This window comes from Capricornis sumatraensis, chromosome 2 (genome assembly GCF_032405125.1).
Source record: "Capricornis sumatraensis isolate serow.1 chromosome 2, serow.2, whole genome shotgun sequence".
NCBI classification, from domain to species: Eukaryota; Metazoa; Chordata; class Mammalia; order Artiodactyla; family Bovidae; genus Capricornis; species Capricornis sumatraensis.
The window spans coordinates 32,102,357-32,121,510 of record NC_091070.1 but is presented as its reverse complement, the minus strand read 5'-3'; the positions used below and the strand labels follow the sequence as shown (position 1 = coordinate 32,121,510).

The window sequence follows — 19,154 nt, the reverse complement described above, 5'->3', positions numbered from 1 at the left end:
TGTCCCTTTGATCTGTGTTAATCCCCATTATCTGATTTTTGTTCCTGGTCATGAAATTCTAATGGTGTTGATGCAGTTTGTAAAATTATAACCTGTTAGCAAACTGTGCCGGAGAAGGCAATGGCACCCCACTCTAGTACTCTTGCCTGGAAAATCCCATGGGCGGAGGAGCCTGGTAGGCTGCAATCCATGGGGTCACTAAGAGTCGGACACGACTGAGCGACTTCACTTTCACTTTTTACTTTCATGCATTGGAGAAGGAAATGGCAGCCCACTCCAGTGTTCTTGCCTGGAGAATCCCAGGGACGGTGGAGCCTAATGGGCTGCCGTCTATGGGGTCGCACAGAGTCGGACACGACTAAAGCGACGCAGCAGCAGCAGCAGCAAACTGTGCTGTGGGGCTTGAATGGAAGTTTGGCTATTCCCCAGTAATAACGTTTATTAATTTCATATGGATTTTGGCTCCAAAATAACATCTATTCTAGCCCTTCTCCCCAAACCCTTAATCCAAATGTTATCCCCTCAGTTCTTTTTTAATGTATGATTTTGCTTTTCCAACTTCTACTCTTTCAAATGTATTTCCAAAATTCTACTCTTTCATTTATAGCTACTCTAGCTCTGACTTCTTACAACTCTACATTAATCTTTTCATTTTTTTCCCCTTTGGGTTCAAGAAAGAATAGTGCTTTTTACCTCCTTGAAGGTAACTCTTCCACCTGCAACTTTGATTCCCATCTCATTTCTACTCTTGACAAAGGGAGAGGGAGAAAGACATAATCCTGAGAGATGAAAAGGGTAAGTGCAGAGAAAGAAAGGGAAGGAATAGGAAGAAGGGAAGAGGTCTCACTTTGAGAAAGTAGAGGGGAAAGGAAAGGGTAGGAGGGGAAGGAGCAGGGGGGCAAGGGAATGAATGTGGAATAAGAAGGATCATTCATTCTTATGTGCAAAATGAAGATGGGCTCAGTGATTCTTCAGGTCAGTTGCAGCCACAAATGCTTCATAATTCTATTTCTTCTCAACCCTCATCCTACAATGCTTACCAGTGTCTCCTACATTTCCCTTCACATGCCTTTCTTAGTGTCTTCACTTGAAACTGTTCCCTCCTCTGCCCTCTTTCACCACCTTTCCATCCTAGAAACAAACATTTTTGGTCTACTCTGTGTCCCTGAAGGGCCTATGCTATTTGGTATATATTTAACTTTTAGCCCTTGCATCATACCTTGTGGTATTATTTCCTTATGGCCTCTCTCTTTCTCTAGAAAGTAAATGTCTTAGAGACAATGGCCTTGTTTCATTCATCTCTGCACCACCTGCTCTCTAGCTAGAGCACCATAAATGGTAGTTTTCCATTAAGTGTTTATTGGATCAAATGTATGAGGTAGTCCTATTCTCCCATCTAGTTCAGGGGCCTTGTTAACAGTTTTCTTTCTTTTTCTATTCATTCTTAAGTAGTTGCTATGGGCCAGGTATTGTTCCAAACCTTGGAGAGAGTATGGTAAACGTATCAGGTGAAATCCTTGCTTTCACAGAGCTTACACCCTTGTATACATAATTTAAAAAAAGTAAATTAATTTACAGCAATTTCAGATGATCTTAAGTGCTGTGAAAAACATAAAGGGTTTTTAGAAGTCCTTGGAGTCAACAGGCAAGTGCAGAGTGACTAGTACTGTTGGAAAGCCAGCATGTTGCAAGCATCCTAGTAAAGATTAGATGGGGCAGAGGTCATCAATGAATGCTAAATGTAGAGGAAAGTTTAATGAGGGGCAGTATATTTGCATGGTCTTAAAGTGTCTCATCAGAGAAAGGGAAACATAGGATAGTACCCTGATGGGATGATCAAAATTAGTGCAACTACAGAGGGGCAGATGAATACTATGTACTTCCAGTTGGGATTGCTGAGACCTAACCTGCATATGGTCACCTAAACACAGGGTAAAGTTAACCACTATGGATCTGGGCAAGTGAGATACAGGTATTCTTTATATTATTCTTGTAACTTTGCCCCAAGATCGAAATTCTTTCCAAATAAAAAGCAAAACATTTTTGAAAGGTTTTCTTTATTTTAAAAATAATGTCTGTCAATTTGTATTTCTATTAGTTTCAATTAAGAAGAACATAAAGCAGAGTGATAGATAGTGAAGAAAGCAGGGTAAGTGGTTTTGCTTCTTTAGATCATTTGGTTAGGGGAGCCCTTTTTGAAGGAATGGCATTTCCACACAGAGTGAAGGGAAGGGGAAATGTTGCAAACGTTTGGGGAAGAGTATTCCATGTAGGAATATGAAGGAAAAATGAAGGTGTTGAGGGAATGAACTTGCCCGAGGAACAACAAGAAGGCCATTGTGGTTGGAGGGGAGTGTGCAAGGGAGCTGAGATAGGAACTGAGACAGGAGATGTAGGCTGCAGACCATGTCAAGCTCTGCAGACTCTGAGAAGGAATTTAGATTTCAGTCTGAGTATGATGAGAATAAAGATAAACTGGAGGACCATAGAGAAGGCAGAGTGCTGAAGAATTGATGCTTTTGAACTGTGGTGCTAGAGAGGACTCTTGAGAGTCCCTTAGACAGTGAGGAGATCAAACCAATCAATCATAAAGGAAATCAACCCTGAATCCTCATTGGAAGGACTGATGCTGAAGCTGAAGATCCAGCGCTTTGGCCACATGATGCAAAGAGCTGGCTCATTGAAAAAGACCCTGATGCTGGCAAAGATTGAAGGCAGAAGAAGATGGTGACAGAGGATGAGATGGTTGGATGGCATCACTGATTCAATTGACACAAATTTGGGCAAACTCCAGGAGATGGTGAGGGACTGGGAGGCTTGGCATAGTGCAGTCCATGGGGTTGCAAGAAGACACAACTTGGCAACTGAACAACAGCAGCAAATGATGAGAATCCTGTGGAGCATTTGAGCTACGAAATGACAGACTTGAATTTACATTGTTAAAAGTTTCCGCCAGCTTCTGATGCAGAACAGACCTTAGGGAGACAGTGGTGGAAACAGACTAATTGGAAGTGTGTGACTGTCCCAATATTCCACATGAGAGGTGATGGTGGCTTGGACCCTGGTGGAGGTGTCATGGTGGTCAGGTTAAGGCTATGTATTGATGGCATATACCTAATAGAACTGAAGAATAAGTTGATTTCAAAAATTAGTTACTGGTCTGAAAATTACTGGTTGAATGGTAGTGCTACTTATTAAAGTTAGGAAGATTGAGGTGAAAATCAGCCATTCTGTGTAGGACACAGATTTTGAGAAGCCTAATGTATACACACCGTGGTGGATTCATGTCAATGTATGGCAAAACCAATACAGTATTGTAAAGTAAAATAAAGTAAAAAAATAAATAAATAAAATAAGAAAAAACTTCAAGTGATAGGCAGTTTGTTATTAGAATTCAGTGAAGAGGTTGGGACTGGAGATAAAAGGCTGAGAGTTGACAGTATGGATGCTATTTAAAGTTGTGGGTATGGATGATATCACCCAAGGATTAAGTACCGAAAGGGAATGGGAGCATCCCTGGATTAAAATCTTGGACATCTTCAAGATTTGAAGATAGAAAAAGGAAAGGGAGCCAGCAAATGAGACATTAGACCCAGTAAATGGTTATCTCACAGTAGCAGGAAGCACCCTCATTTGTTGTACATTTTATTGATGGAAAGCACTAATTATTCTTACTGAGTTAACATTTGCCTCTTATAACTTCTCACTTATTGGTTCTAGTTCTGTCCTATTGGGTGTTAGAAGCAGGTCTTTCAATGGAACAATCTTTCAAATATTTGAAAGCAGTTATAATCCCAAATCTACATGCTGTGTTCCTCTTGTGTTCAGTCTCTCAGTCGTCTGTGACTCTTCGTGCCCCATGGACTGTAGCCTGCCAGGCTCCTTTGTCATTGGAACTTTCCAGGCAAGAATACAGGAGTGGGTTGCCATTCCCTGCTCCAGGGGATCTTCCCATTCAGGGATCGAACCCGCATCTCTTGCATCTCCTGCATTAAAGCAGGTGATTTTTCATTACTAGTGCTACTTGGGAAGGCCCAGGTTCCTTTTACTATTTCTTATATTGTTTCCAAGCTCTTTACTAGTTTGATCACACTGTAGTCAATCTATCCTGCCTAGAGTTGCACTGGGATAGAACACAGTCACTGCCAAATATGATAGATTTGTTTCTTCCCCCAAACCTACCATGATGAAACTAAAATCTTGGACATCTTCAAGATTTAAAGATAGAGAAAGGAGAGGTGCTTTATAGCTGACAAAAAGACTCTCATGTGTTGAAGTTTTCATTCTCACAGTAAACTAGTGAATATATAAAATGTTTTTATTAGTAGTGTTATAAAGATGAGAAAACTGAGGTTTCAGAGAGGTTAAATAACCTCACTACTCTTGATTGCCTTATTGTTCACAAAAGTTAAAAACTGGTTTAATACTAAAGTTTTTAGTGTTCTAATAAAGCTAAGCAAAATTTTTTTCAACAGCTTGGTGTCAAGCTGAGTTTTCTACTTTCTGTTGTTGATTTTTTAAATCATAATATTCCTCAACTTTAATATTATCCTGAGAAATTTCTCAGTTGGTCTTCCTATATTCATTTTACTCCCCTGTTTTATCCACCCAGAGCAAGAGTCACTGTTTAAAATATTAATCAAATCACTTGACTCCTTGCTCAGACCCCTCCATAGACTTCTTTTTGCACAAGCCTAGAGTCCAGATTCCACATCATATTCTAAAAAGTTCTGCCTGATCTGGCCCTTGTTTTTGGAAATCATTTTAAGATCTGTTTATCAGATAAAAGTAGTTAATGCAATTGCTTGTTTTTTTCATACATATATGTATGTGTGGATATATATATACCCATAAGAGTAAAAATGGGCAATGTCTGAAGAAATTTATCTCAGTATACCTAATAATAAAAATGACATCAACTCCTTTTTCTTCATGGGTTAATCCAAGATCTAAGAAATACATTTACTAATAAATCCCAGACAAACTACCTTTGTTAATCATTTTATTAGAGTTGATTCCGTGCGTTTAGAATAACTTTTAGCAGAATTGATACATTTATTCTTAATTCCTTTTGTATAAGACCATTTTTTTCATGTTTTCCTTTCCTTCTTATTATATGGGAATTCAGCTTATAAGCACAACCCGATTTTTGGATTTGATGATTAAACTTAGTCAAAACCATCATTCAGTACCGTTGCCAGTAATTTAGACTGTAAAACAATGTGTGTGAATGTGTGTGCATGAACAGCAGAGTGGAGGGGCCGGGGCAGGGGGATGCCCGTGGCTGGAAATGCTGATGACTGCATTTAGTCTACACATCAGGCTGTTACTCCACTTCTGTTTCTCTGGTTTCCTTCAGAAATGCCTTGCAAAGGATGAAAGATCTAATGCAACAGGAAAGATGTCATTAAATGTTTGGCCTCAGTTTTTAGGGGTGGGAAGCATAAAAAAAAATAATCAGGATAGTGCATCAAATGCAAATTGGGAAACCTGGGTTGTGTCTCAAGTATCACGTAATTTTCACAATTCCACAGATTCATGTCTTCTAAGAAACCATTTTTTATTATAAAGATATAAAATAGATTTACTGTTTTATACAATTTTATATATATTTTATAGTATAAAACATGTTCAAATAATTGCATGAAAGGTACTGTTAATTTCAGTTTCTTTGATGGGCTACTTGTTATCACCTAAGAATGGTGATTACACATATAAGGCTTTCTTGGATGTGTTATTAAATTAGTAGCAAATGCAGAGGCCCAAGTTGTGCTGGAATTTCTAATGGAAAATAAGCAATTACCTATTAATTATTTTAAGCTAGAATGCTATTTACTATCTTTCAGAATAGCAGAACAGCTGACTGTTGTGGAATATATGCCCATAGAGTCTTAAAGTGAAATGTTATTGCCGAAAGTTATCTTAAAATCAAATTGTTAATCTTTATTATATTGTCAACTTAAGATGGACAGGAACCAGAAAAAGAAAAATGAACAGGTACTTGTTACTGTGATAACACTCACGCAGTTTAAGTCTGTAGAGAACTCTGGCACTTTTTTGCCGTGAATATAATTACAATAATACTGTCCCATCTAATAAAGTCAGAAAAAATGATTTAGGTAGAAATGTAGTTCCAGAAGCCTATGATTATTGCCTTCATGTTTTTCTTCCTACATTAAAACAAATCAGACTTAGGAAGTCATGGAAATATTATGTTGGATATTTTCTAATTGCTATGTCAGCATCATCAATCATTTTCTAAATTTACCGATTTCTTGAAATAGCTTAACCTATGTTCATAGCACTTTACAGGAAGCAGCACAAAATTAGTTTCCATGTCCTCATATATTTCTCTCAGTGTCACAAAAGTATTTATTGTATAAATGAAATATTTGTCTTTGGCAGAAAGGCTTGTACACCAAACTGCAATTAATGAATATAAGAATTAGAAAGCAAAACTTTGTTTAGTCTGAGGAAAAACAATTCTTTAAACTGTAACCACATGACTGTTTCTTGTTTGCATCAACTCTGGGTGACTGTTATTGTCTTCTGTGAATTCTCTGGGGCAGGGGCCTGACTTTGTTGAATGAACCAATTGTTTTCCTTTGTGTTGCCCATCTAGTAAGTTCCCATCTGGTTTGTATCAGACTGTTTTCACAGCCAACAACTGCTGTCTTCTCTATATCCTGACACTTCAGGGCCCCACGCTATCAAAGCGCTGCTGCCATGGCCTTGCTGGCAGGGCCCATACAGCTGCGCCTCACAGCTTGGAACTATTACCCAGCGTAATGGTAACATAGAACTTGGACTGGCCCTTATTCCCACTGGTGTCGTGTGTACAGTGAGCAGAAATCCCCCTTGCCTCCCTTCCCCCTAACCCTGAAACTTACTAGTCAACAGAAAATCTTTGGAGCTCTAATTTTAGGATATGAAATGGTGTTGTTCTTATTTTCTAGTGGCTTCCTGTATTTGAAAGCTCATTTTTCATTCTTTCACTCTTTTTTTCAAGTTACCAGGTCTGGCCTTGGGGAAGTGAACTGGTCACTATGTCACATTTAATTTTTGTTTCCAAATTTAGTTAGGCATGACTAGATATGGCAAAACCACTGTAAAGACTATACAAATAATACACTGTATTTTTAGTGATAGTCACAGGCTGTAGTTAGAAGTTTTCATTAGAAAGAATTTCCAACTCAGAAAATGAATTTTCTGTGTGTAAATTATAAAACACTCAGATTCAAACTGTTAAGTAAATATTAGGAACATACTTTGCTTTCAGCTTTGCTGTCAAATGTTGTTTATAAGGATGTGATAATAGTGACCTAAACAATCTGTGGCCTTGTGTGATTAAAGTTATAGGAGTTACTGTTGATTAAGAGTTATAGTTGTGTTTAAATATTATTATGATGTCATTGCTTTATAGACGTAAGCTGAAAGAGCAAACTTTTTTTGTAGTCAAAATAAGGAAATAAGTGGCTTTTATAAAATGTATTGATATTTTAGAAACGCTTTCAAGATTAGTTAAAATGAGATTAGTTTGAGCCTTCAGTTGAATTGAATGGCTCATTGTTGCAGCATCAGGTATCCTAGGCAGTAAGTCAGGCTAGACTTGAGAGTCAATCGAGAACAGCAGCGGCAACAACCAGAACTTCCCTCCTTGCCTTCTGCTTCTGAAGGTAATGGCAGCCACTCCAGGATTCTTGCCTGGAGAATTCCATGGACACAGGAGCTTGGTGGGCTACAGTCCGTGGGGTTGCAGAGTCAGATACTACTAAGCAACTGTGGCTTTTTTTCACTTTCTGAGTAATTTCACCTCACAGTTGTTTCAAGATTTTAAGAAAAGAAATAAGAATTTGTCTTTGTAGTCAGCAATGTGGCTGCTGCTGATGCTAACTTGATGTGAAGGGCTGCCTGGCACAGTCAGTTATGTGGCATTTTCATTCATTGGAAAACAGTCTAAAACAAGAACATGAAACTAACCTTACGGCACAGTCAGTTACATGGCATTTTCATTCATTGGAAAACAGTCTAAAACAAGAAGATGAAACTAACCTCATGGCAGAAAGTGAAGAGGAACTAAAGAGCCTCTTGATGAAAGTGAAAGAGGAGAGTGAAAAAGTTGGCTTAAAGCTCAACATTCAGAAAACTAAGATCATGGCATCTGGTCCCATCACTTCATGGCAAATAGATGGGGAAACAGTGGCTGACTTTATTTTTCTGGGCTCCAAAATCACTGCAGATGGTGATTGCAGCCATGAAATTAAAAGACGTTTGCTCCTTGGGAGGAAAGTTATGACCAACCTAGATGGCATATTAAAAAGCAGAGACATAACTTTGTCAACATAGTCAAGGCTACGGCTTTTCCATTGGTCATGTATGGATGTGAGAGTTGGACTATAAAGAAAGCTGAGCGCTGAAGAATTGATGCTTTTGAACTGTGGTGTTGGAGAAGACTCTTGAGAGTCCCTTGGACAGCAAGGAGATCCAACCAGTCCATCCTAAAGGAGATCAGTCCTGGGTTTTCATTGGAAAGACTGATGTTGAGGCTGAAACTCCAATATTTTGGCCACCTGATGTGAAGAGCTGACTCATTTGAAAAGACCCTGATATTGGGATAGATTGAAGGCAGGAGGAGAAGGGGACGACAGTGGATGAGATGGTTAGATGGCATCACTGACTCAATGGACATGAGTTTGGGTAAACTCTGGGAGTTGGTGATGGACAGGGAGGCCTAGCGTGCTGGGGTTCATGGGGTCGCAGAGTCAGATACGACTAAGCGACTGAACTGAACTGAACCTTTTAATTGATGAAACTAACCTGTTGAATTTTTTTCGACTTCAACCTTTTACGGAAGTATAATATACATACAGAAAAGTACACATAGCTGTACAGCTGAAAGAACTTTCAGAAACTGAGCACACTTAGGTATTCAAGAAACAATATTGCCAGCATCTCCAAAGCCCCTTCATATTCACTTTCAGACACAGCTTCCACCCCCAAAAAGATAACCACTGTTCTAAGTTTTTTTTGTTCTGACTTCTAGCAGCATAGATTAGTTCTCTTGACTTTGTACTTTAAAAAAATGAAATCACACTGAATGTATGGCTTCTTTCATGGGGCAAACCTATTGTAATTTTTAAGATTCCTTTAGTTTTCAAACCATTATGGCATGCTTTTATAAAGAATTATCTGAGAGGAATTTGTTTTAGTAGCTGTGTCACAGGCTGTTCAACCAGCAGGAAGTGTCTTGTAGATAAAGTTGTCTACTAAAACATCAAGTCTCTCTGTTTGCAACCAGATTTTAATGCTGGAATGTCCCTCTAGACATTCCTGCCACTAAAAGGCAGGAACTCTCTTTGTCATTATACTGCTCAGTAAGCAGTTAAATGGTTTTTAATGAGCCTTAATAACTAAGTGTACATTATTCAAATAAATCATAGTCTGCATTCAGAATACATGGGTCATCTATTTTCTGAATTACCAATCAGCTTCCTGTCAGTTGAATATAAGCTTTTATGCTGCCAAGATACTATTTCTGAAAATGCTATTATTGGCAAGAGTTGTATACCTATTAGAGATACAGCCAATGAGTAACATATTTGTTTGAAAAGTATTAACTTTTATATTTAATAATATTGCTAATATCCCCCTTTTTTTTCCTTCAGTGAGCACGCTAGTATAAAAGTTCCAGCTATTGCGATTGTTACTAATTTTAGATTTCTGCTTGTTAGATTTGGTTTCAAATTCTGGGTGTCACTCATTTAAAAACTCTTGTTTTGTGGGTTAAAAAAATTCCTGTTTTGGAGGCCTTCGTCTTTATATCCTTGTTTTGCAGTTAACAGTCCTACAGTACTGCATGGTTTTCTTAAATACATAAAGAATTTGTTTAAAACAATAATATAACGATCTACAGCTTTAAGTATTGCTATACTAGTGGTTCTTACTAAAAATAGTATTACAGAGTGGAAGATAAATTTTCAACCAAAAATAAAATTTTTGCAATACAGGAATAAAACAAAGCCTAGGTTCCTATCCTTTTAAAAGTACCGCTTTTTGAAATATGATGACTTGCTTTCATGTTGACACCATATAGCTACAAGATTTTGAAAGACCATTTAAAGTGCTGAAATACAGTGAATGTTTGGAAGAAGTATAGTGTACAGGCGGTACAATCCCCATGCCCTCCATGTGCCCTCATTTAAAGCATTTTCAGGAGTATCCCTACTTTTCTAGCCTTCGATTCTATTTTTAGATCTAAGATCATTTGTTTTTATTCCGTGGTAGTTTTAAACATTTAAATAAAGTTAACACATTTGCCTTTTGTGGTGAAGCTAAAAGGATAAATTACATTCACAGGTAATTTATGACTCAAATTATAGTCAACACTACCCACTAGGAATTTCCATAGAAATGTTAATAGCAATTTATAGATAAAATAGTTAGAAATTTTCTCTTCTTTCTTTGACTTGAATACCAATGAATATTATGTTTCTTCAGTTTTGAACAGCAGGGTGAGGAAGTGTAAGAACTAACAAACTTGATAAACAGCTTTCAAGTCCTGTTTGCCATGGTATGGGTTGTGTTTGCTACCTTCATTGTCATCTACAGAGCACAGTATACAAACTCCCAGTAAACCCTGTCGCCAGCAGGTGAGAATTATGAGGCAGCTCCTTGGTATAGGAAAAAATGACAATAGTCAACTCTGGTATTGACAGAGTGGTCATTTTTTCCATTAGAAATCACTGTAGAAGTACTCTCTCCTAGTTTGGGTAAAGGAGAGTTTTGTTTATGGTTATGGTAACGACAATGAAAATAGGTAACAGCTACATTTATGTGTGCTTCCTTTATGTCATGTACTCTGCTGAGATCTTTAATCAATTCAGTTAGGTAGGTAATGTTAATAGTAGTCTTGACGAACCTGAGGCTCAAAGAAGTTACGTATTTTGCCCAAGGTTACACACTTAATAAATGATAGAGCTGGGAGTCAAACCAAGTCAAATTCCGAAATCAACAGCTATGCTCTTGAACATACTATATATTTCCTTCCTTCATAACTTTTTTTTAAAAAAAGTAGAACAGATAATTTCTGATTATTCTTACAGGCCTCAATAGCTCAATAGCTACCAAGATACATCCTAGTAGAAGAATATGAAAATATTGGGTGATAGGGAAAGAACCTTTTCTTACGAGTTGTAGTTCCACAGCTAACTTGTGACGTTGATTTCTTTGTCAGTGAACCTTTCTGAATTGTGATTTCCTTATTAGTAAACATAAGATAATCTCTGAGATCCCTTACAGCTCTACTGCTCTAATATGTGATCAGTATTTTTTTCTTTTTCTTAAGCAAAAAATCTCCCTGTCAGAATAATGTTTTGGAAAGATTGCTTTAATGAGAGCAATTCTTTTGTCAATTGGGAAAAGTTAGAAAATAATCATAGGCTAAATAAAATAAAACAACCACTTGCTGAGTGCCTCTGTGGGCACTGCTCTAGGTTATTTAATTTACATATATCGTTCTTGTTCACGATAATAAGAAACCCGTGAGCTAGAAGAGGAGATGGAAGCACAAAGTGGTGATACTTCACGGTGGGTGTTTCTCCCAGACCTCACGCAAGTCGGCACTATGATTCGTATTCAGGTAGCTTAGTCTCTGAATCTGTGCTCTTAGTCACAAGCTGTCTCTCTAATAAGAGTGTCTGGTTATTATTTACTTGCCAAAATTTTTTTATCTTACATACCAGTGTAGTAGGAACAGAAAAAAAGTAGATTCTTTTTCTTAGCTTCCACCCTGTTTTGTTTAGTCTGAAAGGGGATGATGTTGCTTATTTCTTACTATAACACAATAGGTAAGTTTGAATTCTGGGCTTTCAGGGAACCACTTCAGAGAAAACTGCCTCTTAATTTACTTGATACAAACAAGTGGTTCTTCAGTGGAAGGGATCTCTGACATAGTATTGATACCTTTGTTTCTGTGTTTGTATACCAGATTCTATAAGACTCTGAATTACAGAATCTGAAAAGCGCCTAGCAGTAAGTTTTGTCCCCTCGCTCAGAAACTTAAAGGCAGAGGGAAAGTGAACGTAGATAGTATCTAATAGTAACATCATAGTAAGCACTACTCCCTCTCCCTCCTCACCGCATCCCAGAGTACCCAGTTGAGCTCCCTGTGTTAAACAGCAACTTCCTGCTGTCTGTCTCTTTTACATATGGTTATGTATATGTTTCGGTGCTACTCTCTAAATCTGTCCCACTCTCTCACCGCACTGTCCACATCTCTGTTCTTTGTGTCTATGTTCCTATTCCTGTCCTGCAAATAGGTTCATCAGTACCATTTTTCTAGATGCCATATATATGCTTTAATATACAGTATTTACTTTTCTTTTTCTGACTTACCTTACTCTATATAACAGGCTCTAGGTTCATCCACCTCACTGGGGACCCATCTTGCACTGTTGGTGGGGATGTAAATTAATATAGCCACTATGGAGAACAGTATGGAGATTCCTTTAAAAACTAAGAATAAAACTGCCATATAACCCAGCCCACTCCTGGGCGTATACCTTAGAACAGCCATAATTGTAAAAGACACATGTACCCAGTGTTCACTACAACACTATTTAAAATAGCCAGGACATGGAAGCAGCATAGATGTCTGTTGATAGATGAATGGATAAGGAAGTTATGGTACATGTATACAGTGGAATATTACTCAGCTGTAAAAAGGAACAAATATGAGTCAGTTCTAGTGAGGTGGATAAACTTCATTTATAATGATTAAATCCTTAAGTAAGGGAATCTGTGAAAACTTTTAGCTTTGGAAGAGCTAAATGGCCCATGAGCTTCTCTTATTTAATACAAATAATACTGGCAATTCTCTCATGATCCTTTTCCCTAATTTTTGATGCATAAAGATAATAATCTATTAGGTAAAGTATTATCCTATTGACAGTCATTAAAATTCAACTGTTTAATTTCTTTTTTTTATGTTAAGGCCACAAAGTCAGGCTTCTGTTTGCCTGGCTTTATGAAACTAACTGTGGAAGTGCATTTAGTTTGTGGGTTTGTTTGTTTGTGGAAGAAACCATGATTATTTCTATGCTTCACTGATTTTCTTATGAAAAAAAATTTTTTAACTGTAGCTTCGCCAGGTGATACAGATCAGACACAAATTGAGCCCAGTCTGTACCTCACATCTTTATTTACAGGTAAGATTTTTTACTTTAAATGTTTCAATTTTTTTTTCATTTCCTTCTTTCTCTCATAATAATCAACACAGTAGAAACAATAATTCCAATTTTTTATTCTTCTAAATATCTCCAGATTCATCCCAAGTATAAAATTCCCTTTATACACTAAACTCTCCAAAAGTTAGGGGACCAAAAAAATCTATCATTTCCTCTATGAAAGTTTATAAAATGTTAAATTAAAAGGCTGCAGGTGTGGTATTCAGAGCACTGAGGCTAGTACTCCAGATAATTCCATCTGGGGGAGGTTATTTGTTGGGACAGGACACTGTTTAAACTTTGAAGTCAGTTTTAAACAAAGTGAAGCAGCTGGAACCTGGCATAAGAAGAAACAAATCTTTCACGTTCGCTATTGCTTTTGGAGAAAAAAAGATTTGGAGTTGTTTTTACAGGTGCCGATACATTTATTCTTTCTATAGGAACTGCTGTATTTTTATCTTAAATTATAAATTTAAAAATAAGCATTTGTCAACTCATTTAAAAAACAGAAGCAATAGTAAACTTAAAAAATGTAATAGGATTTATATGTCTAAAACACATTTTGGGATGAGACTATAAAACATTTTAAATCACTTTTAAACTTGAAAGTAAGGAAAGAAATGTTTAATAGTGACTAATTCTGTGAAGCAGAGGCAAATCTAATTTTTCATACCATGTACTTAACATCAAATGACCAGACATCATCTTCATCAAAGTTTGTAGTATTTATTCTCAAGCACGGAAGCTATGATTGCAAAATCTGCAGGGCTGGGTTAAGTATGTGAGGAGAATTGAATACAGCAGGATAGTTTAGCAGCTGCTTAAGCAAGGAATTTAAGCAAGAGTAGATGAGCCCAGAGTGGACAGAAAAAATGCTTCAAGAACTCAATAAAGCACAGCTGAAATACTGTAACATTTTCACAGACAGCTGGGAAGCAACTGTGTTGCTGGAACTCAGGGCTAATCTTAAAGACAAGATCTGGTCAACATGAATCTAAGCAAGCTGTTAGCCATGAGGAACCACAGACTGTCTAGGCAGAAACAAATCAGCTTGGTTCAGCAATCATTTTAAGGCCCAGCATGTACTAGCATTATGCTGCAACTTTGCAGAATACAGAGGTAAACATGACAAAGTTGGTTTGCTCATAGGGCACATTTAATAGGAGCAATAGACCTACAAACATAATAATAATATGAATCACAGTCCATGCTTTTAAGGAATATATTGTCCAAAAGAAGTTATAGACATGTAAATAATTGCAATGCAGTTTCCTAAGTGCTGCAGTGGAGTTGCCATCCTGAGACTAAGGCATCAACAGTGTACAGGAGAGGAACCCATGTATTTCACCACTGTGGCTGGAAAAACAACCCAGAGAATGTGCTTCATCTGCACATGTTCTCAAGTGTTTAGGGTCCGCAGACCCCTGAGAGACACTGATAGCTATGACTACCTGACTCTCTTCCAGACTGTATTTATATGAATACATATAAATATGAAAGTATTTCCTATGAAAGTAATTTGCATATGATTTCAGTGATCTATGATTTCATAGATCCATGATCACCCATCCTTGGACTTTAGGTTAAGATCCTTCATGTACTTAGGTTAAAAATTATTACAGTTTTTGTTCCCTTTTTCATTTTATTTTTAAATGAATTTATAAGAAACCCATCCTTATATGCACAAAGAAATACCCAAATCCGAACAATTTAAAGTCACTGTGCTATCTATTCATCTACTCATAGAAGAATCCCATAACTTTATTTATGTGGCTTATGCTACATGCAGTTACTGAATCCAAGTAAGGAGTGTCCGGTGCTGCATTCTTCTGTGAAGTTACTGAGGAATTTTTTTCTTCTTTTCTCTACTTGTCTCATGTTGTTTTAGGAGAGAATGCTTTGTTTGGATTCCTCTCAGTTTGCAAATAACAGAGATAAAATAATGGGTTACCAACTGTTTGAAGATTACAGTCAGAATCTAAAACCTACTGATGAAATGGATTATCTAAACCTAAAACACTTTTGGAAAGTTTTATATATATATATATATATATATATATATGTATTTTTGTAAAAAATAATACATGTACAATATATAGGCACATTCTTAAATGGACATTAAAAATTTTGCATTATTGCTTTATTAGAATAAATTAGTTTTAGATTTTCTGTTCATTAGTCTTATAAGAAGGTAACAGAAAACAGAGTTTCTTTATGAATTTTAAATACTTTTAAAGCAAAAAATTGAATTTCAAATGTCTAGAAAGTATATTAAAGCCTGTCTTAGGACGCTTCAAATACATGGTCTCGCTCAATGACACCTCCAGCTTAAATGCATGCCAGGTTAAATGACGTACTGCCTACCCACGGAATCAGGGAATAGTTTTCCTTTTTTTAAAACAAATCTGAAAACAGCTGTTGAAACAATTACATCATAGAGTAATGATATGACTGTGGAAATTTTAAAAGTCAAGCTTTGAAACCATCAAACTACATTAATAGAGGTAGAAATTTTATGTTTGCTTTAATGATGATTTATTAAGATATTATGTCTTTTCTTAAAAAAATTAAACTCTGTGAGGACCATAACTGGATATGAATGTTATACTTTTTGCCTGTTAACAGTGATGCTTTTTAAAAAATGTTTCCACCCTAAAAAGTTCTCTTTTAAAGTTCTAAAACTCTGATTTTGCTTGTATAAATGAGCACTTCAAAAAATCTTCCCAAAATGTACATTAAAAAACCCTTTAGATGATACATTTTATTTATGTAATTCATTGATTAAAAACACAATTACTAGAGTTAAAATTAGCATAATTATTTGGAGGCCCTCTAGAACTGTGGGGTTTTTTCCTTAGTGTATTTCAGCGCCCTCTCTCATAAGTTGACCTACCTTTTGCAGCCAATCCTAAGAGTCATTGCCTCTTAAGATCGTTTCTCTCCAGTTTCTTAAAAGCAAGTGCTAATCTGTGTTAAGTGCTTTTTGTGTGCCAGCCTATTCAAAACACTTTATATACATTATCCCATTTAATCCTCACTAAACCCTTGGAGGTAGGTACTCTAACCTATATTATGTAGGTGAGGAAACAAGGGTTTTGAAAATTATGTAACTTTCTCAAAGTCCCTCAACACTCATTCTTCCTCTTGTACTAAGTCACTTCAGTCATGTCCAACTCTGCAATTCAATGGCCTGTAGCCCTCCGGCTCTTCTGTACATGGGATTTCCCAGGCAAGAATACTGGAGTGGGTTTCCATTTCCTCCTCCAGGGGATCTTTCCCACCCAGGGATTGAATGTGGGTCTCTTATGTCTCCTGCATTGGCGAGTGGGTTCTTTACCACTCTAGCACTCATCACAACCTGACATAGTATATGTTTGTTTCCTTGTTTGTCATTTGCTCTTTACACCTATCTGAAAAATGATATCAGTGAGATTAGAGCTTTTCTTTTCTTCAAAATCTCCAGAGTCTAGAGCAGTGCCTGTTCTGGAACATAGTAGGTGCTCAGTTGATAGTTGTTGAGTGAATGAGTGGATGTGCCCAGCTCTGCCATGTCACAGAATCCATGTTCTTATTCCTCCCCTTCCCCTTTTACTCCTTTCCACATGAAAGCCTTACTGACAGTCTGGATGGGACCATTCCCAGATGACTGAACAGTAGATTTCATTTGGGTCCCAGCCTTGGCCCATCATAAAGGGATTTGTGCTTGAAACTTTATCACTGCTCCTCTCTCTCTTTTTTTTTAATTTAAATTTATTTATTTTAATTGGAGGCTAATTACTTTACAGTATTGCATTGGTTTTGCCATACATCAACATGAATCTGCCACGGGTGTACATGTGTTCCCAATCCTGAACCCCCCTACCACTTCCCTCCCCATGCCATCCCTCTGGGTCATCCCAGTGCACCAGCCCCAAGCATCCTATATCCCGCATCAAACATAGACTGGTGGTTTGTTTCTTATATGATAGTATACATGTTTCAATGCCATTCTCCCAAATCATCCCACCCTCGCCCTCTCCCAGAGGGTCCAAAAGACTTTTCTATACATCTGTGTCTTTTTTGCTGTCTCGCATACAGGCTTATCATTACCATCTTTCTAAATTCCGTATATATGCGTTAGTATACTGTATTGGTGTTTTTCTTTCTGGCTTACTTCACTCTGTATAATTGACTCCACTTTCATCCACCTCATTAGAACTGATTCAAACGTATTCTTTTTAATGGCTGAGCAATACTCCATTGTGTATATGTACCACAGCTTTCTTATCCATTCGTCTGCTGATGGACATCTAGGTTGCTTCCATGTCCTGGCTATTATAAACAGTGCTGCGATGAACACTGGGGTACACATGTCTCTTTCATTTCTGGTTTCCTCGGTGTGTATGCCCAGCAGTGGGATTGCTAGGTCATAAGGCAGTTCTATTTCCAGTTTTTTAAGGACTCTCCACACTGTTCTCCATAGTGGCTGTACTAGTTTGCATTCCCACCAACAGTGTAAGAGGGTTCCCTTTTCTCCACACCCTCTCCAGCATGTATTCTTGTAGACTTTTGGATCGCAGCCATTCTGACTGGTGTGAAGTGGTACCTCATTGTGGTTTTGATTTGCATTTCTCTGATAATGAGTGATGCTGAGCATTTTTTCATGTGTTTGCTAGCCATCTGTATGTCTTCTTTGGAGAAATGTCTATTTAGTTCTTTGGCCCATTTTTTGATTGGGTTGTTTAATTTCTGGAATTGAGCTGCAGGAGTTGCGTGTATATTTTTGAGATTAGTTGTTTGTCAGCTGCTTCATTTGCTATTATTTTCTCCCATTCCGAAAGCTGTCTTTTCACCTTGCTTATAGTTTCCTTTGTTGTACAGAAGCTTTCAATTTTAATTAGGTCCCATTTGTTTATTTTTGCTTTTATTTCCTATATTCTGGGAGGTGGGTCATAGAGGATCCTGCTGTGATTTATGTCAGAGAGTGTTTTGCCTATGTTCTCCTTTAGGAGTTTTATAGTTTCTGGTCTTACGTTTAGATCTTTAATCCATTTTGAGTTAATCTTTGTGTATGATGTTAGAAAGTGATCTAGTTTCATTATTTTACAAGTGGTTGACCGGTTTTCCCAGCACCACTTGTTAAAGAGATTGTCTTTGATCCATTGTATATTCTTGCCTCCTTTATTGAAGATAAGGTGTCCATAGGTGTGTGGATTTATCTCTGGGCTTTCTATTTTGTTCCGTTGATCTATATTTCTGTCCTTGTGCCAGTACCATACTGTCTTGATGACTGTGGCTTTGTAGTAGAGCCTGAAGTCAGGCAGGTTGATTCCTCCAGTTCCATTCTTCTTTCTCAAGATTGCTTTGGCTATTCGAGGTTTTTTGTATTTTCATACAAATTGTGAAATTATTTGTTCTAGCTCTGTGAAAAATACTGCTGGTAGCTTGATAGGGATTGCATTGAATCTATAGATTGCTTTGGGTAGTATACTCATTTTCACTATATTGATTCTTCTGATCCATGAACATGGTATATTTCTCCATCTATTAGTGTCCTCTTTGATTTCTTTAATCACTGTTTTATAGTTTTCTATATATAGGTCTTTAGTTTCTTTAGGTAGATATATTTCTAAGTATTTTATTCTTTTCATTGCAATGGTGAATGGAATTGTTTCCTTAATTTCTTTTTCTACTTTCTCATTATTAGTGTATAGGAATGCAAGGGATTTCTGTGTGTTGATTTTATATCCTGCAACTTTACTATATTCATTGATTAGCTCTAGTAATTTTCTGGTGGAGTCTTTAGGGTTTTCTGTGTAGAGGATCATGTCATCTGCAAACAGTGAGAGTTTTACTTCTTCTTTTCCAGTTTGGATTCCTTTTATTGCTTTTTCTGCTCTGATTGCTGTGGCCAAAACTTCCAGAACTATGTTGAATAGTAGTGGTGAAAGT

General features: G+C 37.1%; 1 protein-coding gene across 4 annotated transcripts in view; it reads left to right on the top strand.

The window, feature by feature from the left end:
- The window catches only part of KIAA0586 (KIAA0586 ortholog), a 136,655-nt gene that overhangs the window by 110,508 nt on the left and 6,993 nt on the right, over positions 1 to 19,154 (top strand). For 3 of the 4 annotated variants that reach the window (XM_068963018.1, XM_068963013.1, XM_068963010.1), the window contains one exon: positions 13,140 to 13,205. The exons of the other annotated variant lie outside the window; for it this stretch is intronic. In XM_068963018.1, coding sequence (XP_068819119.1) covers positions 13,140 to 13,205 — 66 coding nt within the window. The remainder of the gene's footprint in view (positions 1 to 13,139; positions 13,206 to 19,154) is intronic. 4 annotated transcript variants of the gene reach the window in all.